Below are 27,901 nucleotides of genomic sequence, written 5' to 3'. Positions count from 1 at the left end.
AGAAGATGAATATATCCATGTTCATTAATAGGATCACCGGTCTCCACGTTCCGATGTATAGAAATGATCGGGATATCTGGGTTTAATTGGTCGGACGCTGCCTGTGAAGACCTCAATGCCTTTATTTGTGAAAAACCAGGTATCTTATCTTTTATGTGGTAAATTATGACATTCACTTCAAGATCTAAATGCAATCTCGGTCCTCGCGTAACATTGTTCATATCAGTTTGCAATCCTCTTTCAACTGTAAACACGTAATTTATTGTCCATCATAGTTTGTTATTGTAAATAATGATAAGAAATTCAAAACTCAGTCTTGAACTTTTATAATAAGCTGTGTTTCTCAGCATCGTATAGCTTTCATGATATGAATGAATATGGATATTTTTGGTTACCTTTAAAGCCATGAGTATTCTTTATTTCGGTGTCATTATACATCTAATCCTTTAAAAGTCCTTTATTTTTGTTCAGTGTGCATACCGTAAGTAATACGAATACAGATGCTAAAGATGATATTACAAACATCTGCATTTCCTTTGCAACAAAGGTCAAATAGACTGTGTAGAAAACAAGTGAATCAGGGCACATTACTAATAGGACACCCTCAAATGCCTTATTCACTTCACTAAATTTCTCCACATAAATCCCATGAAACGTTCACTTATTTTTTGTAGCCCAGCTCCTTAATTGTGATGGTGAAGCATACATCGTCCATTTGGAGCCAAACAAACTCACCAAGATCAGTTTCCCGCCTTTTTTTGACCCAGAGCAACCATTCTTATTTCCTCCATATGAGAAGTGAGTGAAACACTTTGTGAAAAAAAAAATATATATATATATAGAATTTCCAAAAGAAGCCCTTGTTTCAATGGTAAAGGATATTCAAATTTTTTATGTTGGAATTTTGGCGTCAAATCAACCTCACTTTACCTAAGTATGATTATGAGAAATAAAGAAGTTTTACATGCATTTTAATCACACTGCCAAAGAAATGTTAGATTTTCATATTTGTCCATTGTCTCTCTTAGTCGTAAACTTTTCACTTTCATAACCAATTGGCCAATTTCAATTAAACACAATACAAATGAAGCATCCATTGGTAAAAGAGTTTAATTTTTGTAATAAAAGGGCTACACCTTCTACAGAGATTAAAAAAAAACCTACGATGGGATCATTTGAAATTTCAAGAACTAAACGCTGAAATTTTCAGTGAAATCTTCCTGTCACAGAGTTGGTTCGAATCCTGATGGGTTTACGTCTTATATTTATGTAGACCGGAGTTACTTTCGGGGCAATGACCTCGGGGATCAAACTCACCATAACGCTTGTATATAGGGAAGAAAATCTTTAAAAATATCTTAACTCAACGGTTACCTTACGTGATACAGATTGGTATTAAAGCACTGCATACTGAGTGCGTTCAAGTTCGATTAAGTCGTAACCCTTTCCATGTGTATCTTGTATTTTTTAGAAATTTAACTTGTGTTTGGAATATTTTGCCACCAACGGGATACAGAATTGTCATAGATTTTTATTTACTCTGTAACGACGATTTAAAGGCATTTCAAGGTAGGCATTGAAATTTAAAAACAAAAAAGATTTTATTGTAAATATTCTAAACAATTTTTTCTAAGTCAATGACTTTGTACAGCTAAAAAGGCGAGAAATTGAATTTGATTAGGTTTCACGGTCCAAAACGATACACAAAGTCATTCATTCTTCTTTTTTTGTTTCCATTTTCTAGGAAATACTTCATTCGACAACATTTCGTGCGAGAATAGTTTCGGAAATTATGAACTTGAAGATCTAGTTTTGCAACTATTATTTACAACAAATTCTGTCTCTAAACTTGGAAGCGAACAGGGATTTCAATTCAGATTTTTCGCAACCAGTTTAAAAGGTAATAGCTGGATATCAGTACATATGAAATATATAGAGATAATGAACAGTATTCAAGCTTAAAGTCCATTAAACAATACAAAATAGGAGCAGAGCAAACACAGATCTCCAAAACATCAGAGGTGGGATCAGCTGCCATAGAGGAGTGAGCATCCCCTGCCGACCGGTCACATCCGCCATGTGCTCCTTGTATTGATCAGAAGAAAAAAATACCGGAAAAGTGGATAACTCTGTGTGTGAATACTGGCATAACAATGATTATGAAAAAAAGTCAGTCAGCATTTGACTTCATGATACATTGTCTTTGCTGAAAAAGTCATTGTATCATTTATAGAATTTACGAAGCTCTGATGAATTTAAACGCGACAGCTGATAGTATTGGTTCATCAACTTGTTTGACTATAACTTACATCGTTATTGATATGGAATTAATAAGTCATCTCCACATGCTACAAAAAAAGGAGCAGATTTGTCTTTCATTCTCCAAAAACATTATGTTTTAAAATGTGGCATATTTATATGTTAATAATCTGAAAGTGCATTTATTGTAAGTTAACATACTTGAGCTATTTATATGCATGTTTTATTTATTGTATTGATATAGATGATTAAGCAATATTACATGTATTATTTTATTCAATATTTTAAAATAATTATGATAACGCACGCTTCTGTTTCATTTCTTTGTGTAAATACTCAAAATGCTGATCTAATATTTGAATACTTTTGCAAATTTTTATGAAACCTTTTCACAGGAGAAACGACCTGTGACACGGAAGGAGTTCCATTAAAGGCCTCATCTAAGAAACAAATCCTTACATCCCCAGGATTTCCGCTAAGCAAGTAAGTTGCTGTCTTGTAAGACAAAGTCAAACTTCGAGATCATTAGACCATTCCTACTCTTAATATACCTACTGTAACCATATTACAATTTATTATATTTTAATGAATTTTACTACTTGTATGCATGTGGCTTTATTTGTCATAAAATGCTCTATACTCTGTAGTTTGACGTTTTTATCAGGAGCGTCTCTATTTTGTGTTCACTGTGATGTAATTGTATTTTTCCTGCAGATCAGCATCGTGTGTATGGACCATAGTTTCTCCAGTACATGGATCCAATATCTATGTTCAGTTTAGGTACTTAAACATCAGCAATGGCGGGGAACTTCAAATCTGGAACTTTGGTAATTTTGCAGATATTGTTCAAGAAACATGAATTTTATGTTAAAGCAAATTATGAGGTCAAACAAAGGGCATACATAAAACTTGAAAAAACAATTGGCAAAGGAGGGTAATAAAGGAGAAAGTATGAACTCTGTGCAGAGTTTCTGAGTTTAATTGCATCATTTTATTAATTCAAATTAAAGCATAGATGGTAATGGATGCTGGAGGTAAAAATAATGCTGGAGAATGTAATATCAGTCACATGAATAAAATTAAATTTATATACATTCATATATGTAGTAATAGAGATCACTGCTATTATATTAGTATGATAGTCACATAGAAAAAATAATTCCACATGTAAAAAAATCTTTAATCTTTATAGCCTGTTTCTTTATATGTAATAATGTCTACTGAATAAATCTTTAACGTTTTGTAATTGATTTTGAAATACCATCCAATCTTGCATGATATATCTAGTAAAGCATTTTTTTTCTATTTTTTTCTTCTTGATTTTTTGCACAGATTCAGATTCTTTTTTAGTTTGTTTAATGAATATAACTACACTGGAAAAAACACGAGATAAAAGCGAATTGAGCTCTGTTTTATACACACGAATAACACAACCTAATCCTTTTTTCAGCTTGGCCACATATGAATTCCATGTTTTCTAGATCATCAGTTTTAGACGATTCTAGGACTTTGAAGTACTCTGGAGAAAAGATTGTTCTGAATTACACCAGTCACGACTCAACGTCTGGACACCATGGCTTCTCACTGGTCTTTTTTACGGGTATTCAGTCATCTTTGATATTTTTAGCTCACTTGAATCATTCAGGTGACCAATTGATATCTATATTTTGTTCGACCTTGTGTCGTCCTTCGTAAACATTTTTACTTTTGCTATTTTTTTTAATTTAAAATATTTCATCCAAGTGAAATCTTAAATGCCAAAAAAATAATAAGGTTGAGAAAATTCATATATCTCTAGAGCATTAAGTATTAAAATTTTATTGGCAGATGAAGAGCGCGCTGAGATTTGCAGTCAACCTTCAGTTACCAAAGAATTGAATAAATATGGAATAATTAATCCGGAAGATAAATTCATGATTTTTTCAGTGAAAGCATCAAACCCTTTTTCTGCAATAGAGCTGTCGAATTCTTTCAATATAGAACTAGTTTCGACGGGTGGAGAAAGTGTTTTTGTTACATTTCATTCAAACTACCGATACTTATTTCCTTATACTTGCATAAGAAAAATGAATGTAACAGGTGCTTGTCTGGAAAGATACGATGGTATTGATTTAGGTGACACAATGTTTCAAGATTACTGGATTTCTTGGTTTGACACACTAAAGGTTGGACGCGGAAGGATACAAGGAGAAAACGTCATAATGGACCTCCGGATTTACAATCCAATGAGTGTTAATTTCTCGTCTGTTCAGAGTGAACGAGATACAAGTTGGAACTTTTATGGTTCTACTGTACGCACAGGTAGGTTCTCATACTTTTATAATTATAAAGTAAAAGTACTTTTTTTTACACCTAAGTCACTCGAAAGGCAGTTTGCCATCTGTTTTCGACCGTTGTCGTGTGATGTGCTTCGTCTGATAACGGTTATCATTTTCAGCTTCTCTGGAAACACAGAACGAACTTAAACGAAATTTGTATATAGAATCTATAATGAAAGGGAGACAAGACGTGTGGAATTCATCTCGTAGTTCCTGCCCCTTAGGCCCAAGAGATTGGGTAAAACCATCAAAATCAATGCAATTTTAGATTTAAAAAAATCTTTTACTCTTAGCTGTCCAAGAACACCGTTGACATTATTGCAAAATGCATCAATCCTTCTAAAATTGTAAAATTAATGGCCCATACGATTTGGGGTTAATGAGTTTGCGTTAAACTCATATTGTGCATTAATTTTTATAAATTGAAAAGATTTGCATCTCAAGCAAAATTACACTCAAACAAACTAAATGCATAGCATAAGTCAGTGTGTATTGATAACAGTTACATACTAAACGAGGAAGAATATGTGTGAAAGAATTTTTAAGAAATTAAGGAAAGATGGAGTAAGGAGAGAGGAAAGGGGAGGGAAGAGGGATGAGAAAGAAAGGGCACTTAAAATTCAGAACACTGTTACTGTAAAAAGATTTTGACTTCTTACAATTCTTCATCAGTTTGCTGTCGCTGTGTTTTTAATTCTTCAAATACAGTTTTTGAACAGTGAAAACTTTTCAGTTCTAATTATGTCAAGAAGTTCATGTTTTAATTCCAATATGCATAATTTTATTGGAATTTTTTTAACTTACTTGAAATAATATACAGTTTGATAATCATAATTAGCAGATTCTCATACTTGTATTGGTCTCTATATATAAATTTACGAGATTATATTGATTTCTTATCGAAGCAAACTAACCGGCTGAGTTTATCCAACATCAATATTTCAATCGCCAACCAAAGTTCTTTAACAAAGAAACATTCAACACAAAGATGATCAATAGTTTCATATCAGTATAACGGAAGGAACATACTGGTGATTCAATCAATTTTGATTTATAAAGATAACTTTTAGTAGGAATTATTCCACGTAAAATTTGAAATGGTAACCTTTAAATTTAGATTCTTGAGTTTTTCAAAATGGTAGGCTCAAAAAAATTTTCCTTTGATGTTTCACAAAATTGTTCTTCTTTTCTCCATTTTATAATTGAAGTTATTTTACCATTTTATTTTACTAAGAAAATTATACACATCTTTACACCTTTTTTTACTCTGAAGAAAAATCAGGATACTAGCAGGAATAAGTGGTCTGAAAATTGGAGTTATTTTTCGATCTTTATTACAAGTTTCTTATAGCAGTTCTTAGTCCTTCATATTCAATGTAGTTTGTCATAACTTTGAAGCTATTTTGAATATGATTAAAACTATGAATATTACATTTGGATCAATGAAGTCATTGATAAAGACAAAACCAGAGCTAAAATAACAATGAAAATTGACCGACCACCTATGGTAATCTTTGATTGTACCAAACATGTTTTTGCTGAAGTGTTGATCCATTCATAGCATTAATCTGATATACTTTATACCATTGTCTATTTTTTAATCAAAGATTTTGTGGAGATATGCCACACCTCGATAGGACGTACCACTGAACCATTTAAGAGACTGTGGGGACACCAACTTCCGGTTCGGGGTTACGACTACCTTGGCTTCTCCGTCAAGGCCTGTGAACGCGCTATTGTTGAGTTCCAAAATACAGACATGGATTTCATACGGATTTTGTTCGATACTCCCGTAGGTGAAAGTAGTATACTTGTCTCCTGCATCACTAATTCGTTTAGTTTTGACAACATCGACGAGTGTATTTCTGATGTATATTTCGGTAGAGTCTTAAACTGTACCGAATACAGAGACTTTTGGATATCTTGGGGAGGAGGTTCAGGCATGCAGGTTGGAGAAGGTAAAATCGTGGGAACTAATACCATCATCAAGAACACTACTAACTTTAATCCAGTTGAGGATTCGTTTGTGGTTGGAAATGATCACAGTGTTGATGTTTCCTTTTCATCTTTATGGCTTTTTGATCGGCCAAGTCCAAAGCCAGGTAAAATATTGTTTAATGCAAATTTTTAAAATATACACTTACATAACTATCAAAATTAGTACCAAAATTAGTACCAATAAGTTACTCCTGGATAAAAAGCAGACAAACACAATGAAAGGGCCTGGTATAGGGGACTGTGCATAGTTTCTTTGATAAACTTCTTCATTGCAGTTGGTATTAACAGACAACTTATTACATGGTTGTAATGAGCAAGAGTGAAATTTATATATAGCCCTTGGGTTTTGGTGTTAGGACAGGGCTCAGTTGATTTAACTGTGAAAATATATTATTAATTATAAATATTCAGTTTGGATCCTTTGCAGTCTGTGAAAGTGATTTTAAAAATGGATTGAAACTGGATTATTGAAAATTGTATCATGTACACATTGTTCATTGTTGGATTTTTGTGGATCACAACTTTAACCTTGTGCAAAGGTCAAGAATCCTTTACATTGTAGAATAAGTAGATAAAATCCATGTTCAGAGTGTTCACAATCTTCAGAATTTGAGGGGGCCGACTGTGTTTTCCATTGCGCAATATTAAGCGCATCATAGTAAAATGAAACGTATTTACTGTTTCAAAGCACCTTTTCGCTTATTTATTTAAAATAAACAAAATTAAGAAATTGTAGGTATAAAATTGTAATTACAACTTTATATAACTGATTTTTTAACCGATTTTGCAATTCATAGGTAGGTTGACGTCGTTGCAGTGTGTTTTTGACGTTATGATAAACTGAAGCTCTTTAAGAAAGGAGTAATAAAAATGTTTAATAAGAAAAAGTAATAAACATACGCTCTTGAAATTTAAGATATAGAAATTTGAGAAGATCTCCATTATTTTTATTATGTTTTCATATGAATCCCTTTAGCCCGTCATATTTTGTAATACTCTATAAAAATAGGAAAATTCGTTAATTTTTGGCATTTTGAGACGCCCCCCTCTGGTAACAAGACGGTAGAATTTTGTGTTTCTTGCGTATATTGTATAATATAGTATTACTCATCAAATATTATAGTTTGAACAAAAAGTCTATCGAAGTATTTGTATAATTTGCTTTAAAGTGCTATAGATTGGCATTTTCCTATATAATCCTATAGTAAATGTACCTGTATTTTGAGACGGCCCCTCAAAAATACCTGGACGGTAGATTTCCCCCAAACTTTGCATGAACACTAAAGGTAAAGTAAGTCATATATGGTATAGAAATGAAGAGTTTCACTATTGTAGTTTTCACACAATAAAACCCAGTCGGCCCCCTTAAATTAAATTTTTGCAAAAGGACAATAACATATTTTTTTCTCAAAAAAAATAAGGGTTTTCAGTTTTTTAAGATAGTGATTCTTTATTTTCTGTTGATTGGAAGCTTTATAGTGCAATAAATCTGTTATATTGCGAAATGTAATAACAAATCAAATGTAATAACCCGGGATTATTGCATTCTGCGTAATAACATTTTGCGTCAAGATCAACGCAGAATGTAATAATGCTAAATGTAACAACACGCTTTTAAGGATTATTTAAGAATTGAATTTAATAGCTACCCATTTTATACGGTATAAACTGGGTTGGGGCAGCTTACCCTTATAATTTAATTATCATTCATTTGATGAAAGAAAAAAGATGGTTGTTCTAACAAAATGACTTCAATTGTACAAAATTTGAATGTAACGTTAGGCGGATTGATACGTTTTTGACGCAATTCATTGTGACGTAGGCAACCCATTTTATACGATATAAAGTAAATTTTTTATCCAATCAAATACAGCGTTACAACCAGAATTAAATTATTACATTTTACGTTATTACATTTTGCGTCAAGTTCAACACAAAATGTAATAAAGCAATATGTAACAGAAATTTCACGATTTTTTGATTATTACATTTTGCGTTGTTACATTTTGCATCGAGATTCAGCAAAAGGTAAGAACACAAAATGAAATAACACACATTTTGGTCAGCCTATTTGAGTATAATTTTCAATTGAGTAGTGGGCATAAAAAAAATAATAAATAAATAAAAATAAAAACGCAAAGAAAATAAAACAAACAGAAAAATAAACATATGCTAATTCTTACAATAGATCGGATTTTATAATATATTGATTTAATTAGCTATAATGATGCATTTAAAATATTCAAATTAAATGTGTTGCAATGAAACACATGGGGATTAGAAACATGCGTGCGGTGGGAGAGGGTTGTTGTTTGTGGGGGATGACCAGTCTACATGAACTTTTACTTAATGATAGACAAATGGCATGAATCTAAAATAATCTATTAATTTGTACTGGCAGGATTTAATATACAGTGGGGAGGGGATTATTGACAATTATGATTCCATGCTGTTTTACGAATTACTTGCATTGCAAACCGACAAAACATCTCTCTCTCTCTCTCTCTCTCTCTCTCTCTCTCTCTCTCTCTCTCTCTCTCTCTCTCTCTCTCTCTCTGTATTTCTAACCAATAATAACATATATTGATTATGTATGTCAATAATAATACATCATCAATATACGAAATAAACATACGACCTCATCATTGCCCCTCCTCGCTAAATGCACACACATTCACTTCTAATTTGCTGCTTACCAATGTACACATGCCGAACATGCATATAAAGAGCTTTAAATGGACCTATGGTCAATCTTTGGTAATTAAAAATGTCATTGGTTAGATAATTAGTAAGACTGGTTTATAAAAAGGCATGCTTATCTAAGTTAAATTAATATTTTATACGTACAGTTATTCAATAAAAATGTCAAAAACAGAGTTAAAAAAAACATTCATTGAGTAATGTCCGTAAAAAGCCGTATTGTTATTGTTTGTCTCATTGTCATAGTTCTAACTATATAGTGAGATTTCCCATGGCTATATATTTAAATAACATTTTATGATGTTTTGTGTTAACCACAATCCAAAATATTAAGTGCATTCTGTTTTATTACATATTGTTTTATTACATTGTGCGTTGTCTTCAACGCAAAAAATAAAATAACGCAAATTGTAATATCAAAAAGTACCTTATTACGTTTTGCGTTGATCTCGACTCAAAATGTAACAACGCAAAATGTAATATTCCAAAAATCGTGTTATTACATATTGCGTTATTTCATTTTGCGCTGATCTCGATGCAAAATGTAATGACGCAAAATGTAATAATGCCAATTTATTACATTTTGCGTTGTTATTACATTTCACATTGTAACAAACCTAATCTATGTATCCATGTAATGTATCCGACCCATATTAGGACCTAATTTCCCTACCTTAAATAGCAATCGTGTATAAAATACCCTGATGTTGTTTAAAAGCACTTTAGAGTAGAAAAGGATTTAGGCCTACCAAGAGAAATTTACAAAAATATTACCTAGTCAGTAATTAATCTTTGAATGTTGCATTGATGTCTGTGGAAACAAGTACATTTTTGAAAATTCAATTCCAAAATATCAGTAAATGCTGCGTTGGAAAGATGTATTTGATCCTTAGAGATAGAAAAAAATGATTGAAATTTTTTTTATCGCCGAATAGATTAAAATAAATTATTGAATAAAATCAAAGGTGGATAACTCTTCAAGGACAGTACAAGGTGATAAATTTTAGCTCTCACATACTGATGCTAAAACATGAAATTTTAAATAAATTTAATAAGTATCCAACTCATATATATCTGTTATGCATTTCCTTGAATCTGGGGCTAGTATGGGTCGAACACCTTAATCATGCTTCATATATTTTAACAGAAATCATCAACATAACTGCAAGTTATGTGGTTCCCTCTCCATATGAAGTCGAAAACACAACACTGACAATGTCTGCACACATAAATGTAGTATTTGAATTTCAGGTAAAATGGTTTAGGAACGGAATTCTTGTTACACCGTCTTTTGGGAGGTACTTGATCCGCCAATCGTTTATAGAAGTGATGAAGTGCTCACTCACAATCTTACAGCTAGATCTTCAAGATGAAGGTAATGGTTAATTGAAAAGAACTTCAATTAAATTGAATGAAACTGTCATATTTTAAGAGTTGTATTTTTCACATTTTCTCTCCTTACATATGAATTCGCTAAAAAGCTAGCTCCATTGTCTGCCAGAAGACCATTTCAACGTAAAAATAAAAAAAAATAGTACCCGTCAGCAGAAAATGTTACTTATATTAACTATAGTGCTTGGTAAAAAAAAAGTTGGAAGTTTTGTTAATTCACCAAAGCATGGACCGTTGAAAAACTTTGAAGATAAGGCCTCAGTTGAAAAAATATTGGTTGTTTACCCATTCCAGAAAAGTGGCTTAAAATTTTCAAACTCAAAACTTCTTTTACCCCAAAGAAAGCAATGAATTATTTTTTTACGTGGTCTGTAAAATATATTTTGAAATTCAGCACTGTAATTGGGATTTTTTTTTTATATATGTATATAAAAAAGTTCTTAGCTAGCCTACCTGTCCAGGTCTTTCATCTTGAGTCGGGTGAGGTCAAATAAGGATTATTTTAAAGTTAGCTTAAGCGTCAGTGGCCTCTTCTTCTGTGAGTGGTGTCGTTCTATGCTACGGACTACCCGTTCCAGAGGCCATTGAAAGAAGCATTCCACTGGTAACACCTTAAAATGATGAAAAATTAATCCCGACAACAAAATATTACTCTTTCGTGTCGACAAAGAAGTCCAAAAATTACTTGAATAAAGAAAAGTTAAAAACAAGTCATGTATTACCAAATGTGGAGCCGCCTCCGCAGTGCAGTTGTTAGATTGTATATCCTAATGTTGTGAAGTAAGGAGCTGATCCTTACTTCGTGAAGTTGAATCCACTGGGAGACTTTGAGAGCGATCCTCCTGATGAGGACTGAGATTCAGTGTCGCAGTAGGTGTTGGTCGAAAAAAAGAACCGTAATTGCTCAATTAGCCTTGAGTGCTGAGCATATATAGGTATATATTTGCAGCCCTCCAACAGCAAGTGATGGCGTCTCCACATGAGAGAAAAAATCTTAAGAGGTACTTTAAACAGAAAAAAATAAACAAAACGAAACAAACAAATCCAAATGTTGATAAAACATAAAAAGGTGATCAGGTTACTGGTACACGCAGCGGTAATATAAGTTGGATATAGTAATTAAAAGTCGTGTCCCTTCAGTTTTGATTGATCAAGAAGGTACATTAAGCTTTGGCCATTATTCTTTTATAATTTGAATTTATGGATGCTTGAAAATATAATAGCTGAATGAGGAGAGCAAATAAAAAATTGAAAATTGACAGATTTATTACACTGCTAATATAGCGAATATTTATACTGCGAGGTATATTTCCCTATACAATATCATGAGTCAGGTAAAAAAAATTTTTACAGCCAAATGGACGGTCAGAGTTTCAAATAATAATTCCGAATCCACCGCCAACTTCAATATAAAAGGCAAGTATTATTATAAATTATATGTTTATATGTTTATAATAATATGTTATAATTATATAATATAAAACTCAATACTTATTCACAAACAAGAGGACAGAACATACCGGTATTTTGACATATTGCTTGTATCAATTCTATGTTATATTTTCTTTTCAGTAAAGCCAGAAATTCAGATTGAAATCTTGCCACACTCCGGAGTTTTCATTCAAGCAGGGAATACATTAAATCTTGTTTGTAACATAACAAATCTGGACAATTTACAGAGGTTTTCGATAAACGTTTCCCTGTTGACGTGGTATAAAGATGGAATCAAAATACAAGGTAAAACACAAAGCGCAGACTACTTTAATGTTAATGAGAACATGTAAAGAAATTTTTTTACCACTATTTAAAACTCTTGCACAGTGTTTGTATCATTAAACTGTAATTTCAATATTTTTCTAGTAATTTCCTTTTAATATATCAACAGAAAATTATAATCGGGCAATTGTCACCACCCATCGGTCCTCCAAAACACTGCACATCATTCACGTTCAGCAAAGTGACAGAGGGATATATACCTGTAACCACGAGAGATATCGGACACCAGGGGTAAAAAACGTAGTAGTGGGCATTTATAACCAGGGTAAGGATTCAAACGACATGTTACTGATTTTGTTCACCTAATGCTAATATGATAAATATTTGATATACTATTTCATTTTTAGACAAAACTCTTTGCCCTTCATCCATGGACATCTACGGAATTTTTTGGCCACCCTCGATTCCTGGAACGTTAGTACATTCCAAGTGTAAAGAAAGCAAACAAGGTACATGATGAATTTCTTTTTTTTTTTTACACACATATAGAGACATAAAATGTATTGACAAAATATTTTATTTTAATTTTGTAAGGAAATGCTAGCAGATATTGTGATTATGATGGCACATGGAAAGAAACAAATGTATCAAACTGTGACGATGAAGAATTGTCCAATGCCGTGGAAGAGGTTTGTGTTTTTCCCATTTTTTATGTAACAATACTGAAATGTTGAGATTAAAAAACGGATGCATGATGTTTTGGTCATATTTACTTACATTTTCAGCTCCAAAACCTAGAAAACGAAGGCATTGTTGATAAAGAGTATATAGAAAAAATCTTCAATAGTTCCTTAGGTGTAACAGAGAATATAACTGCTTCTAGGTCTGGTATTTCATCGGGAAATCTGTTGGCCTGCATAAATATCCTTAATATTATTCTAAATATAGCAACACGAAGCAACGCTTCTTTACCAGAAAGGGTAAGAAATATATATCAGATGATGTTTAAGTCAGGAAACTGCGTAATATGGAATCTTTTGGCTTGCATAAACTTCCTATATATTATTCTTAATATAACAACACGAAGCAATTTTTCTTTACCATATATAGAGGGTTCAAAATGTATATCAAATAATGTTTAAGTTATATATACATGTAAAACTGTGTAGTAATTATATTTGGGAGAGTTTTGAATTATTTTTGTTTTAGGATTTATACAGCATAATGAACAATATCCTTGCTATATATAATAAGGAAGCGTGGAGGATTATTGAAGACGAGGTAGTTCTTTACCTTCTCATAGATTTAAGTTGATAATGACTGAATTGTTAAACTAAAAACAGAAAACTGAACCTGATTTTTATAATAATTCCAAACATTTCTGACTTCCCAAAACACAGATTGGATCAGATTCGATTTTTAAGATTATGGATCGGATGAATTTACTACTCATGAACGAGTCTCAGCCCGTTAAATTTACAGGTGAAAATATAGGTGAGTGAAATTATTAATTTCTGATATGAATATTAAAATATCTGTGTATATATTTCCTTAGCAATAATGAAAATAAAACTAACACTCTCATATTACGCAAACTTTACAACGTTTGTTTTAATGCTGGTACGAAGAATAATATTAATTTTATGATTGATTAATTTCCATCTTTCTGATTGGCTGAGATCCAACTATGTAAGTAAAATACTACGTTGTATTGACCTGCACTTGACATTCCAGGTGAATACAAGGAATTATTGCAGTTCAATATAATGAATCACGTGACCTTCCAGGTCAATATAAAGAATTATTGCAGGTCAATATAAGGAATTATTCCTGTTCCATTTTTCTTGTTACAATGTGTTCTTGTTGAAATTTCGCGTTCAAACTTATCATTTAATCATATAATGAAACAGTTATTGCTGTTTTTGCGGTAAATACGATGATTTAGCCACCTTCGGTCTCAGTGAATATTGTACTCCTCAGGTGTTTAAATCATCGTATTGAAAAAAAAAAGGAATAATTGTATAATACCTCACAGTCAACGCTCAACAGGGCAACTAAATTTAACCTTTGTTTTCGTTTTGTAAACTGTAGAATTTTTCAAATCATCGAGACATCAATCATACTTCTCATTCTCACAAAGTTTTGTTCGAAAGCCGGATGGACTCATTTTTGCCAAGATAAATATTTTCTCGTTATAATGACTTAATTTTCTCGGTATAACGACTTAATTTTCTCGTTATTACGAGATTATTAATTCGTTATAACGAGATATTTAACTCGTTATAATGAGATAATTACTCTTTATAACGAGAAGACTAACTCGTTATAAAGAGATACAAATTCGTTATAACGAGTTCATTATCTCGTTATAACGAGATAATGAACTCGTTATAACGAGACGCTAACTCGTTATAAAGAGATACCAATTCGTTATAACGAGTTACATATCTCGTTATAACGAGATAATTATCTCGTAATAACGAGTTAAATATTTTTTGTCTTGTCAAAAATGAGCTTATCCAGCTTTCGTAGTAAGGTTAGCGAAATCATGTAGAAGTTAAATTAAGGGGAATTATACAATTTAGTTGTTGGTTGACCCTTATCGTCTGTAGTCAGTTAAAATCCAAAATATGAAACATATGTAACCGCCTCTATGGTGTCTTTTATTTCAAGTTAAGAGAGATATATCGAGTCGACATATGAATGATATTATTTTATTAATTGATATGATATCCGCAGTGTACTGGTATCTTAATGTCAAATAAAGTGTAGATCATTTTGAAGAGAAAATCTGTTTCATAGGAATATAAAACATTTCAGCTAACTAGTAAAGGAGCACACTTTCTACCCATTAATATTCTTGTAGTTTGTTGGAAAACAATGATGTCCCGAAAGTCAAAACTTGGCATTGGGGCAATGATTACATCTTAAATTCGACATCTGTATGTCTAATTGCGACCTTGGATCTCGAAAATCGAATTTCGAGTTTATTAATTCAAATTTTGAATATTGAGTGATCCTTGTCAATCAATTACATTTTGTTCTGCAGTTGTCCACATCAACAATGTGTCTCTTAAAGATACAGACCTAAGATTTTTGGAGAATGACTCGTTTTTCGTCCTTCCGAAACAAGAAAAAGACACTTTTCAAGGTATTTGAATTTTACGTGATCTTCAAGTACCAGGCTGAACAATATAAGCAAAATTCGTAATATCTTGGGAATTTTATTTGATCTTTATTTAGAAAAACACTCATGTAGTGAAATACCAGGATGAACAATGTAAACAAGATTCGTGATATCCATTAAGATTATTACCTTTTTAGGTCACCTGAGTAAACTCAGGTGACCTATTGCTATCCGTTTTCGTCCGTCGTCGTCCGTCGTTCGTCGTGCGTTAACATTTAAACATTTTCAGCTTCTTCTCTGAAACCGGCGAACCAATTTCAATCAATTTTGGCATATAGCATCTATGGGTAAAGGGAAACCAAAACCCCTGGGGCTTGGGGGGTGGGGCCAAAACCACTAAAATTAGTGCAGTCTTTAAAAATCTTCTTCTTTATCCTGGACATTAAGCAGTCAAACTGTTGGTATGATTGTAATCAGCATTGAGTCCTCTACCAAAATTGTGAAATTCATGGCCCCAGGGTCAGGGGCTCTGGTGTTAGGGCGGGGCTCTATTGATTATATAGTGAAAATGCATTAATTCTTTGAAAATCTTCTTCTCTGCTCCTGGGTATTAAATAAACTAATTAAATTCATAGTTATGATGAGCAAGAGTGACTCTACCAAAATTGTGAATTTTATGGCCCTAGGGTCAGGGGTTATGGTGTAAGGGCGGGGCTCTATTGATTATATAGTGAAAATGCATTATTTCTTTGAAAATCTTCTCCTCTGTTCCTGAATATTAAATAAACTAATTAAGTATATAGTTATGATTAGCAAGAGTGTCTCTACATAAATTGTGAATTTTATGGCCCCAGGGTCAGGGGTTATGGTGTAAGGGCAGGGCTCTATTGATTATATAGTGAAAATGCATTAAATCTTTGAAAATCTTCTTCTCTGCTCCTGGGTATTAAATAAACTAACTAAGAACATAGTTATGATGAGCAAGAGTGCCTCTACCAAAATTATGAAATTCATGGCCTCAGGGTTAGGGGTTCTAATGTTAGGGCGGGGCTCTATTGTTTATATAGTGAAAATGCATTAAATCTTTGAAAATCTTCTTCTCTGCTCCTAGGTATTAAATAAACTAACTTAGTATATAGTTATGATGAGCAAGAGTGTCTCTACTAAAATTGTGAATTTTATGGCCCCAGGGTCAGGGGTTATGGTGTTAAGGCGGGGCTCTATTGATTTTATAGTGAAAATGCATTTATCTGCTTCTGAGTACCAAATAAACTAATTAAGGACATAGTTATGATGAGCAAGAATGCTTCTACCAAAATTGTGAATTTTATGGCCCCATGGTCAGGGGTTATGGTGTTAGGGTGTGGATCTATAATGATTATATAGTGAAAATACATTACATCTATGAAAATCTTTTTTCTCTACTTCTGGGTAATAAGCAGATGAACTATTTATATAGCTATGATGTGCAAGGGCTCTTCTTCCAGAATTGTGAATTTCAAGGCCCCTGGTTTAGGGATACCAAAGAGGGGGGGTGGGGCTCTACTTATATACTGAAAATGAATTGTTCGATATCTGCTCCTTGGTATTAATGAAACATTTTTGATAAGCAAGTGTGCCTTTTCAAAAATTGTGCAATGTGTAGACCTAGGGTCAGGGGCTCATGTGTGGTAGGAGCACTCCTGATTATTGCTGAATATTACTGATTAGTTGACATATTTTTGTTCCCCTACTCTGCTTATGGGTATTAAGCAAACAAACTAAACAATTGCTAAGTGTATAGTTATGAAAAACATGAACCAAATTCAATCATTTGAAAGTTGTTGCATGATGCTCAGGTGACCTATAAGGCCCATGGGCCTCTTGTTTATTTATACTCAAGACACAAAACCGTATTTCAAATCCCTTTTCAAATATGCATAATTTTTTTAAAAATGTGCCGGTATTGAGTTTTTTGATTTCTTATAATACAAATCACTGTACTATAAAACGACTGTAAAGATATTACCTCCTTAAGACAAAAATGGTAGCATTAAGATAATTACAATTTAATTTTGCATGGAGAATACATAAATGAGTATTTTCTTTAATTATGAATTTCAGTTACTTACTATGCCGCTGTTCTATATAAAACGATGTCTCAACTTTTACCCAATAGGATACACCATGTTTCTGGGTATGTTATACATATGAAAATGCACTCTTATCAAAATACTGCCATCATAAAGGACTACTTTGTCATTTGTTCTTGCAAAAGTATTTTCTTTTAAGGACAGTGACACTAACCTGAATATTTTGTCGGTTCAATTTAAACAACTTTCAGTTAAGGTGTACGATGTAAATTAGATATGTATTTGCAGATGTAAGTGATGGAAAGTTTAAATAATTATGAAAATTCCTGTTGACAAATTGTAATATACTGGGAAACACCATTCAGTGCGCAAACAGACAGAACACGTGTTGTTTTAATTCTTTCTCTAAAGGGAACTAACTGTTCATTCACAAAATAATTTGAATCTCGATCACGATCACAAATACAATTACATGTACAAATACTACACTCCTCCCCTCTTACATTTGATCCCCTCAAAACTTTACTACAAATCAATTTAAACTTTAAATTAATTTTAGCCAGCCAGTAAACTTTATCAAGTCAAAATAGCAAATTTAAATTCTCAAGTCACTATTTAAATTTCCTCGATCAGCCTTTTGGGTGCATATCTTTCACGTGCGGGATAACACTTGACCGGTGTTATTGGAACGGGTGTGTATGTATTGGACGGCGGAGATTCAGCTGAAGAATTGGGTGGGTTGTCACTCTGGTCCGGCAACTGGTTTTGAGCTCTGGAAGGTGGAATGCGTTCAGGTGCATTGGACGGAGATATTACACCTGCATGAATGGGTGTAGAGTTGTCATCTACAGTGAAGTCGAAGATATCGATGTTTGGTTTTTCCTGCGGAAGATCAGCTTTACAATTCAGCAAATGATCGCAATGACAATACCCGGTGCGATTGCCAACCTTCACGAGATATGTTAGAGGTCCCATCACCTTGTGAACATAGCCTGGAATCCATTTCCATTTGCCAGCTTGAATGGTTGTTTTCACCTGTACTTTTTCCCCAGTAAGGAATTTGTTTACTTGAAAGACTCCTCTGTCATGATTTTGTTTCATTTTCTGCTGATAATTTTCGACTCGTTTTCCAGTGTCAGGTTTTATTAGAGACAGGCAGGTTCTAAGCTGCCTCTTTAGAAAAAGTTCTGCAGGAGCAACTCCCGTGGTAGTATGTGGTGTTATCCTGTATTTAAGAAGGAGGTCAGCCAATTTATGTTCTAGGGAGTGCGTCTTCCCATCAACTTCCTTACATTTCAATGTTTTTTTTTACTATCTGCACACCTCTCTCAGCAAATACGTTTGACTGTGGATGGTAAGGTGGTACCAATGTGTGCTTTATTCCGTTCAGTCGTGTAAACTCCTTACATTCACTTGATGTGAATTGTGTCCCGTTATCACTTACAATTTATTCCGGTAGTCCTGTCGAAGCAAACAGCATTCTGGGCTTGTCAGTTGTCACTGGGCTTGTCATGGATCATACCGGAATGGCGTCTATCCACTTAGAATAGCTATCACATACTATAAGTAAGGATTGACCCTTGTAGTCAGCATAATCAGTGTGTATCCTCTGAAATGGTCTCGTAGCTCAGATCCAGGGATGCAGTGGTGCTGATTTTGGACCGTTTCTTACGGACATACATGATGAACATTTTTCGACAACTTCCTCTATGTCCTTATCTAGGTTAGGCCACCATAGATATCCATGCGCTAGTGACTTCATCCTGCACATTCCCAGGTGTTCCTCATGAAGTTCTTCAAGTGAGCGCTTTCTTAGAGATTTAGGAATCACCACTCGAATCCCCATAACACAACTTCTTGCTCTACCCTCAGAGATATCCTCCTCTCAAAGAATGGTTGAAGTTCTGGATCTGCATTGTGATTGGGCCATCCAGTTAAGGTAAGTTCATGTACCTTAGATAGCACCGGATCCATCTTTGTTGCTTTAGCAATGTCAGTGTTTGAAATTGGAAGTTCTACATCATCCAGTTCAGAGAAGTAGACATGTTCATAATCTTCCTGTATCTGGTTATCAGAAAAAGGAAGTCTTGATAATGAATCACAATTTCCATGTTCCTGTGATGCTCGATATTGTATCTGGTACTGGTATCCTGATAGTATGAGAGCCCATCTCTGCATTCTCGCAGCAGCTAAGGTAGGTACTCCATTCTTTGGTCCAAAAATAGTGACCAATGGCTTGTGGTCTGTGATGAGAGTAAATGTCCTTCCGTACAGGTATTTGTTGAATTTTTTCACCCCGAATATGATGGACAACGCCTCTTTTTCCACTTGTGCATAGTTACGTTCACTGGAATTCAAAGTCCTTGAAGCAAAGGCAATGGGCCTTTCTGATCCATCATCCATAATGTGAGACACTACAGCTCCAAGGCCATATGCCGAAGAATCACATGCTAGACGAAGAGGTTTGTTCATATCATAAAAAACTAACACTTTTCCTTTCGTAATCATCTGTTTGCTGTTCTCGAAACTCTCTTCACACTTGTCTGTCCATGACCAATTTTCCCCCTTTTTCAGTAATTGGTGTAAAGGCTGTAGTACAGTACTTAAATTTGGTAAGAATGCTCCATAATAGTTTAAGAGTCCTAAGTATGCTTTCACTTCCTTTACATCTTTGGGTCCTGGAGCATCACGTACTGCAGCAATCTTCTCATCTGTAGGATGCATCCCCCGTTTGTCCACCAAAAATCCCATGTATATCACTTGATCAGCCATGAAGATGCATTTGTCCTTCCGAAGTGTGATATTGTGCTCTCGCAGACGGCAAAACACTTCTTGGATGGTCTTGACATGAGAATCATCATCTGGAGCCGTGATCAGGATATCATCAATGCGACACACTACATACGGAAGTCCGCTTAAAATTTTGTCCATTACCCCTCGGAAAATGGCACTAGCTGAACTCACCCCATAGGCTAGTCTTCTATAACGATAAAGTCCTAAATGGGTATTCACTGTGAGATACTCTTTTGAGTCACTACTCAGCTCCAACTGAGAATCTGCTTGTCGCAAATCAAGTTTCGTGAACTTCTATCCTCCTGCTAGAGTCTCAAACATATCATCCGTATTAGGTAAGGGATAGTGTTCTTCGCTGATGACTCGATTTATAGTGACTTTGTGGTCACCACAAAGTCTCACGGATTTATCTGGTTTGGAGACCACCACTATCGACGCGGCCCACTCACTTGTTTTTACGGGATAAATCACTCCTCTTTCTTCGAGTTTCTTTAATTCTGCCTCCACTCTTTCCTTGAGGGCATAAGGGACTGGACGGGCCTTGCAAAATATTGGTTGGCACTGTTCTTTGATTCTGATCTGAGCCTTGAAGTTTTTTATTGGATCTGGATTCTCCTCGAATAAATCCTCATACTCCTTGAGTAAAGTTTCTACCGATCCACTTGTCACTGAGAAAATGTTTTCCCAATTCAGTTTCATCTTTGACAACCAATCTCTTCCTAGAAGACAGGGCTGGTTTCCCTTAACCACAAAAAGTAACATTTGAGGCTCACATTGTTCATCATACTTGGCAGTCACTTCAAATTCACCTAGAACTGGAATTCCCTCCTTGGTATAGGATTTAAGCGATGCTGACGATTTCTTGAGATTATACTCAGAAAGTCTATTTCTGTAGACAGCTTCATTCACTATTGTTCTCGCACTGCCAGTGTCGATCTGAAAGTTCACAAGTTTGTCTCCTAGCTCTATGTCAACCGAATAGTCCTTTCTTTTGCCTGATGTTTCCGTGTTGAAAACAGAATATATGCTGTGCTCTTCATGTTGATATTCTTCAGTGTGATCACATTTGGAGTCCTCATTCACAAACAGAGTAGGTTTTCCACTAAACTTTGGATTCCCTTTTTCATGTCTGCATCTCTTTGCCAAATGTCCAATTTTCTCACATTTGAAACATTTTGTGTTCTTAAATTTACATGTATCTGCGTCATGCTTTCCCCCACAACGAAAATACTATCTAACTGTCACCATGGGCTTCGCGTTTTTTTTTCCTTTTCTGTCCCTCCAATAATTTGGCTTTGATTTCACGTAATGAACTGGTGTTGAATTACCGGTGAATGACAAAGTATTCTTTTCCGCAGTTTCCATTGCTGTAGCTATCTGTATTGCTTTTTCAAAAGTGAGATCTGCGTCAGACAGTAATTTCTTTTGAATGGCTTCATATCTTAGTCCACAAACAAGTCTCTCTCTCAGTGCTTCTTTCAAAAAGTCCCCAAATTCACAATATTTTGATAAGTCGCTCACATACTCATTTACTGTCTCACTTTCTCTCTGGTTTTTCTTGTTGAATTTGAAGCTTTCTAAAATCACCAAAGGTTTTGGCATGTAGTAGTCTGTGAGAGTTTTTACTATGCCGATCATTAAATGACTTTTCTTTCGGAAAGCAGGCTGAAGTAGATTCTTAAGGACACCATACGTCGTTGGTCCAACTACCGACAGAAACACCGCTACCTTTTTCTCTTTTTTGACTTTATTTGCTTCAAAATACTGCTCCACCTCTCCACGTAGTTCACAAATGTCTCCTTACCGTCGCTGAATTCTCCGAGTTTCCCGATGTGCGCCATTTTTGTTTAACAAATGTCTCCGACACCTTTATGCCTCGAAATAAACAAAATATCCCATGCTCGTCGCCACTGTAATATCCTGGGAAACACCATTCAGTGCGCAAACAGACAGAACTCGTGTTGTTTTAGTTCTTTATCTAAAGGGAACCAACTGTTCACAAACAAAATAATTTGCTCGATCTCCATCACCAATACAATTACATGTACAAATACTAAACAAATTCCTTTAAAATGTTATATCTATATAAAAAAGTATGTATCTATACACCTTATATGCATATTGTATAAAATTATTTGGAATCGTTGAAAACAACAACAACAATTTGCAACAATGTTTATTTAAACATCTTTTTATGAAAGTTACATTGTCAGTCATGGGTAATTTACAGTCAACGATATATTATTTTGGAATTAGCTCAAAAAACGACACGGTTATCAACTCGGTAATTTTGGCTTTAACACTGAAGCATCCAATCCTTCCTTTATCGCCTCCACTGGCACTGACCTTTCAACACAATAGAGTAAGTACCAGCACCACAGGTTTACAGTTAAGAAAGTACTAACATGTCTCTCTTTTGTTGCTAAAAATTTTACATTTAAAATGATAAAAATACTTGACCTCTACTTAGTACGTATATCATTGGACCTGAATAGATTTTTTAAAAAGTATATTCTAATGTGTGTTACTCCTTATTATTCCTTTTAAAAGCTCATGAATTTAAAAACAGTTTACATTTTTCATAATGCATTATCTCCTTTTTTTCTTTTCAATTTTTTTCCAGAAGATTTAACGATTTTAAACAATTTGTTAGCTTTAAAAATTAATGGACTTAAGTTACATAACGGTAATTTTTTTTTTCAATTTTCTTGAATAATAACAATTTAAGATATTTTTCTATCAAGGAATGGAGTAGATTTTCTTTTGGTTGAATTTTTTTTTCATCATTTTGCTTCTTTATTAGACTTCTTCATGATAAAAAAGACAAAGAAAAAAGATGGGTACCCCAAAGCGTAACAGACGGACGGACGGACAGACGGACGGACGGACGGACGTACAGACGGACGGACGGACGGAATTAACGATTACTATATACCCTCCCGCTTTTCAAGCGGGGGGTATAATAATATACATAGAAAGCATGAAAAGAACAAATATCTTTTAAAAATTACGAAAAAACTAACTTTTGGTTGGCCAATATATTTTTCCCTTTTTAATTATTTATCAGTCTAGTAATTATCCCAGTTTGATTCCTCTTCTTCTCCAATGTGAATCTCTTTACTAAACAAAATTATCTTTTGAAATAGAAGTAGGCATTATTACATGACTCGCAACAGCAATATTTTATTCATATATCAGAGAAAATGACAATGACTTCTCTTATATAAGATAGTTGAACGTTATTCATTGATATTGATTGAAATAATTCATTATTAGTGATATTGATAATTATAACGACTCTGTGAACATTTCATACTTTTTTAAATAATAATGGTTATTTTCATATTTTAGGCAGGACTTGGTGAAGCAAACTGTGTATTCTGGAGTTACTCCATATTGTACGTAAAACTGACTTTTAAAAGAATTTAAAATTTCATTAAAAAAATTAGTAAAAAACTACATTTGTTGGTAATGCATCCGTAAAGATAACTTTGCAGTAACAATTCTGGAGGATGGTCAACAGAAGGTTGTTCTATGAACTCCACAGAGAACGGCGTGTCTGTCTGTCTGTGTAACCACACTACAAACTTTGCCGTTCTCATGAGGCCATATACACCGGTAAACGCACATATACTTTCTTTCCATTTTTAAAAAAAAATTCTTCTGTTATAAAAATATATAATCCGTTTAATCCAAAATCCTTAACAAACAATATTAGAAAAAATATTCTTGGTAGATTTCTTTCAAAGGTATAATTTGAATTGAAATTTAGTCATTTATTTTAATAAATGCAAATTATTTTCATTAAATTCTTAAATGCGATTTTTTCCAAATTCCCTAATATAATGTTATTCTTATCAGGAAAAAGAGGACTCGGCCCTGGTGGTAATATCCATTGTTGGTTGTGTTTTATCCATGATCTTTAGTCTACTTACGGCTGCTGTCTTCATTAGTAACTGGAAGTAAGAAAATTTAAGAACATAGAATTAGGCATAGAAATCTTATCTTCAAGGAAATCTTAACTATATATAAAAAAAAAAAAACAAGTAAGAAAAACTCATAATTATAATTACATTTTGGGTCTGTCGGTGATCCAGTTTTTTTTTTCAGGAACATTTGCAAAAGAAAATTAAAAAAATTCTAAACATTCCAAAACGATAAGTGTCAAGTGAATAGTTGTTAGAATTATAGCCTATAAATTCATGAATATATTTCTTTGATTTGTTCAATTTTTAGACACATCAAAGGTGACAAGAATGTGTTGATAGTCATCCTGTGTGTATCTCTTTTCCTCGTATACCTCACTCTACTGGCAGGGATTGATAATGCACAAAATGAGGTACAATGTCTTTTATACATAACTAATAGGTTTATATCCACATTTGCTTTCATTGAACCTAAATGAAATGTTAAAGTGACAAAGAAGACATTCTAATTAAAGCTTCAATGTACTCAGCTTATCCTAAGGTTTTCTAAATCCAGTCCATCTTTTGTGTAGTTTGTCCGTTCCCCGTTCTAATTCGTTGTCTTTAATGTTACAGGCTACCTGTGCTGCTGTTACCTTTCTCCTTCATTTTTTCCTTTTGCTCACCTTCTTCCTGATGTTAGGAGTAGGATTATACCACTGTATGAACGTTACTGTGTTATTTTATGCTATGGCCATTACTAACAGATTCAACTCGCGATCGAGGCTTAAATTGATTCTTGGAACCACTACTTGTAAGTACTGTCATGCTTTGGTTGAAAGTTTGAATACAGGACTTTTGCTAACCCAATTGATACAAAATGTTAATTAAAATATTTCAATTTTCCAGGTATTTCTTTGGTTATCGTTTTTCTTACTCTGGGGAGCTGCTGGGAGACACAGTATCACGCCGAAAAATTGTACGTATCTTGAATACGTTTTACGTAAATAAATCTTTCATTAAGTCTAATCAAACTTGAAATGATAATGATCAGGTAGCATGTTATTGTTTTTCCAAAACGTCTTTGAAAAAGAAAATGTATCAGAAGCTTGTTTTGATATTTACAGTTGTTGGTTGTCGGTGTCCTCGGGAGCTATCTATGCCTTCATCGTTCCTCTTATTCTTATATTCCTGGTAGGTTTCGAATGAAAACAGAAAATGTTTGTTTATATGATTTCCAGTGGTGGAGCGTTTTTCTGCATTTGTTTTTCTGTGTTATTTACAGATGAACATTTGTATAATTGCCTCATTACTACGGGTTATGTTTCTGACGACTAAAATGAAGAAAGCAGAATTTAAGGAAAAAGTCAGGTACTATGCAAATGTATGGTGATTTAATTTCCTTGAATTTTTTATTATAGCTTTGTCAACTTTATCAACCAATGTTTTGTTTCTAACATATTAATACCAAGATAATGTACAGTGATCATTTTTAAATAATTAGTAAGACATCGAATCATGAACAGAGAAACAAACGCCGGCAACTAGAAAAGTGCAGTGGGATCAGGTGCTTAGATGGAGTAAATTCCCTATTGACCTATAAAGCTCTCTTTGAGTACCGAGTTATCTCTAGTCAAACTAGTATACAAACAAAAGCACTTCAGTAAAAATACGACATAGCAATATATAGTAGATTACATACAAGGTAAATTCACTAAACCGTTAATTCAAACTCTGTAACATCAACTTCTTGTCTGTAGCTTGTCTGTTTTTAAATAAATTTTCTCTAAATATGCTTTGTATAGAACACCGAATAATGCACAGATTAGATAATACTCAAATTCACAGTATATACGAAACTGAGTGGTTTCAGATTTTCAAAGTTTATATTAACATCTGTTAATTTTTTTTTTCAAAGAAATGCCTTAAAGAGTGTGTGTACTCTTGTTCCTGTTCTTGGGATTGCCTGGATTTTTGGAATCTTCGCCATTAATGAGGATCTTGTAGCATTTCAGTATATATTCACCATTGCAAACTCGATACAGGTAATCATGTTATACTTCTTACACCTTTTCTACCATTTAAATAGATACTAGTATATAAAGACATACCTGCCGTAGTGCCGTATTATTTCTATTTCCTTTAATTGATGTATTGTTTTATGATTGAAAATTCCATTTATTTTCTTCTATTATAGTTTAGTTTAAGAAGTATTTTAATCGTTATATTCAAAGAATAATACAATGAACATGGATTGAACAGCAGGCCAACGGCCTATATTACTTCTCTCCATAAGTTCTATTATACTTTAACAGAAATAAAAATAACTGGACATATGAAGAAAAGAGTTAATACCGATCAAAGTTTGATTAACTTGCTATTTTTATATCGAGATTTCATGAAAACTATTCTTTGAAATATGATTTTTTTTTCCAAGCTATGTATGATGCTTCTTATATACTTCACATACAGTTACTAAATCTATAAGTCCTATAGCTATCATATACGTGTCATGATTGTTCGTACTTTATTATTACAATCATCTTTATTTCTAGGGACTGTTGATATTCATCACTCAAGTCTTGCTGAATAGAAAGGTATGTAAACTGTTTGTTAGATGAATTAAATGTAAAATAGACTATTAAGGAAGCTCTAAAGATTGTACACCAAAGAGTTTTATGCCATAAGACAGATATGTCCTTGGAAGTAAGACAGAAAAAAAATGGTTATTTACAGTAAATTAGTTACACAATTTATGTTGGATTAAAATATTCTCAACATTATATTAGACCAAGAATAAGTAATTGAATTCATTATTTCCATTAATTTACCCATTGTTAGCAAACAAGGGTTATTTCTTTTCACAAATAGTCCATTGTCTTTGAACATTTGTACTGTGGAAATATGACAAGTACCATATATTGAAAATGATTTTAATAGACTCAATATACAAACCTCAATATGATATATTTTGCACCAAGTCCAACCCCCCCCCCCCATTTTTTGTAAATGTTTAGAGCTTCCCTAATAAAACCATCTCTGCAAAAAGAAAGTACCTTTAAAAGCATTATTGAATTTCTTCTAGATAAGGAATGCTTTGCTGGTGAAATACCCATTTTTAAAGAGAAAAAGAGACAAAACAACTGCAAAGGAGAAATATCGAAGAACAGTATCTAGCACAGGGTCGGAAAATACCATACCAAACACACAGAGAACAGGGATAACTAATTCGAGTTATGTGGATTATGTAAGTCGTAATTACATCATCTGAGAGAGAGAGAGAGAGAGAGAGAGAGTTCAGTATAAAAGTGAACTTAATATAATTTCACTAATGGTTAGGAAATATTAAAGGCATTCAGACAAAAATGATTTTGAAATGTGCATGTTACAGAGCAAATTGAAAACCTTGTAAAGGACAAGTAAATGTTTATTGTATTAACAGAAGGACCCCAAGGAGTTTGAAAGTACCACACAGCTCCAGGCAGAACGTAAAATATCATTGACATCTTATGGAAATACAGATTCTGACAATCATTCCCAGGAGATTTCAACAGAAACACAAGTAATGAAAAAACTAGTTGTCAGCTTAAACTACTTAAAAGTAACTTAAAACAAATATTT

At 33.5% G+C, this 27,901-nt stretch overlaps 1 protein-coding gene across 1 annotated transcript; it reads left to right on the top strand.

Moving 5' to 3' along the window:
- On the top strand, positions 1–27,890 carry LOC134253398 (uncharacterized). Its single transcript, XM_062735924.1, has 32 exons — positions 1–139; positions 675–798; positions 1,472–1,569; positions 1,745–1,900; positions 2,655–2,742; positions 2,974–3,086; positions 3,710–3,859; positions 4,087–4,560; positions 6,185–6,679; positions 10,423–10,650; positions 12,240–12,404; positions 12,553–12,708; positions 12,791–12,892; positions 12,978–13,072; positions 13,169–13,363; positions 13,593–13,667; positions 13,784–13,877; positions 15,433–15,534; positions 17,614–17,686; positions 22,632–22,741; positions 23,731–23,773; positions 23,873–23,993; positions 24,237–24,337; positions 24,612–24,714; positions 24,917–25,094; positions 25,190–25,259; positions 25,408–25,474; positions 25,566–25,651; positions 26,199–26,325; positions 26,836–26,877; positions 27,366–27,527; positions 27,723–27,890. The coding sequence occupies exons 1-32, from the start codon at positions 64–66 to the stop codon at positions 27,888–27,890; spliced, it is 4,437 nt and encodes a 1,478-aa protein (XP_062591908.1). The 5' UTR covers positions 1–63.
- Positions 27,891–27,901: the final 11 nt, after the last annotated feature.

This window comes from Saccostrea cucullata, unplaced genomic scaffold (assembly GCF_032062105.1).
Source record: "Saccostrea cucullata isolate Sc308-1 unplaced genomic scaffold, CSIRO_AGI_Scuc_v1 ctg68, whole genome shotgun sequence".
Classification (NCBI taxonomy): Eukaryota; Metazoa; Mollusca; class Bivalvia; order Ostreida; family Ostreidae; genus Saccostrea; species Saccostrea cuccullata.
Note: the sequence above shows the minus strand (reverse complement) of the source record. Positions and strands in the feature narration are given on the sequence as shown.

Coding starts and splice junctions, on each gene's coding strand:
- LOC134253398 (XM_062735924.1), top strand. CDS start 64: ATGATCGGGATATCTGGGTTTAATTGGTCGGACGCTGCCTGTGAAGAC. Junction 17,687..22,631: donor AGGATACACCATGTTTCTGG/GTATGTTATACA, acceptor TTTTGGAATTAG/CTCAAAAAACGACACGGTTA. Junction 24,715..24,916: donor TTGATAATGCACAAAATGAG/GTACAATGTCTT, acceptor TTAATGTTACAG/GCTACCTGTGCTGCTGTTAC.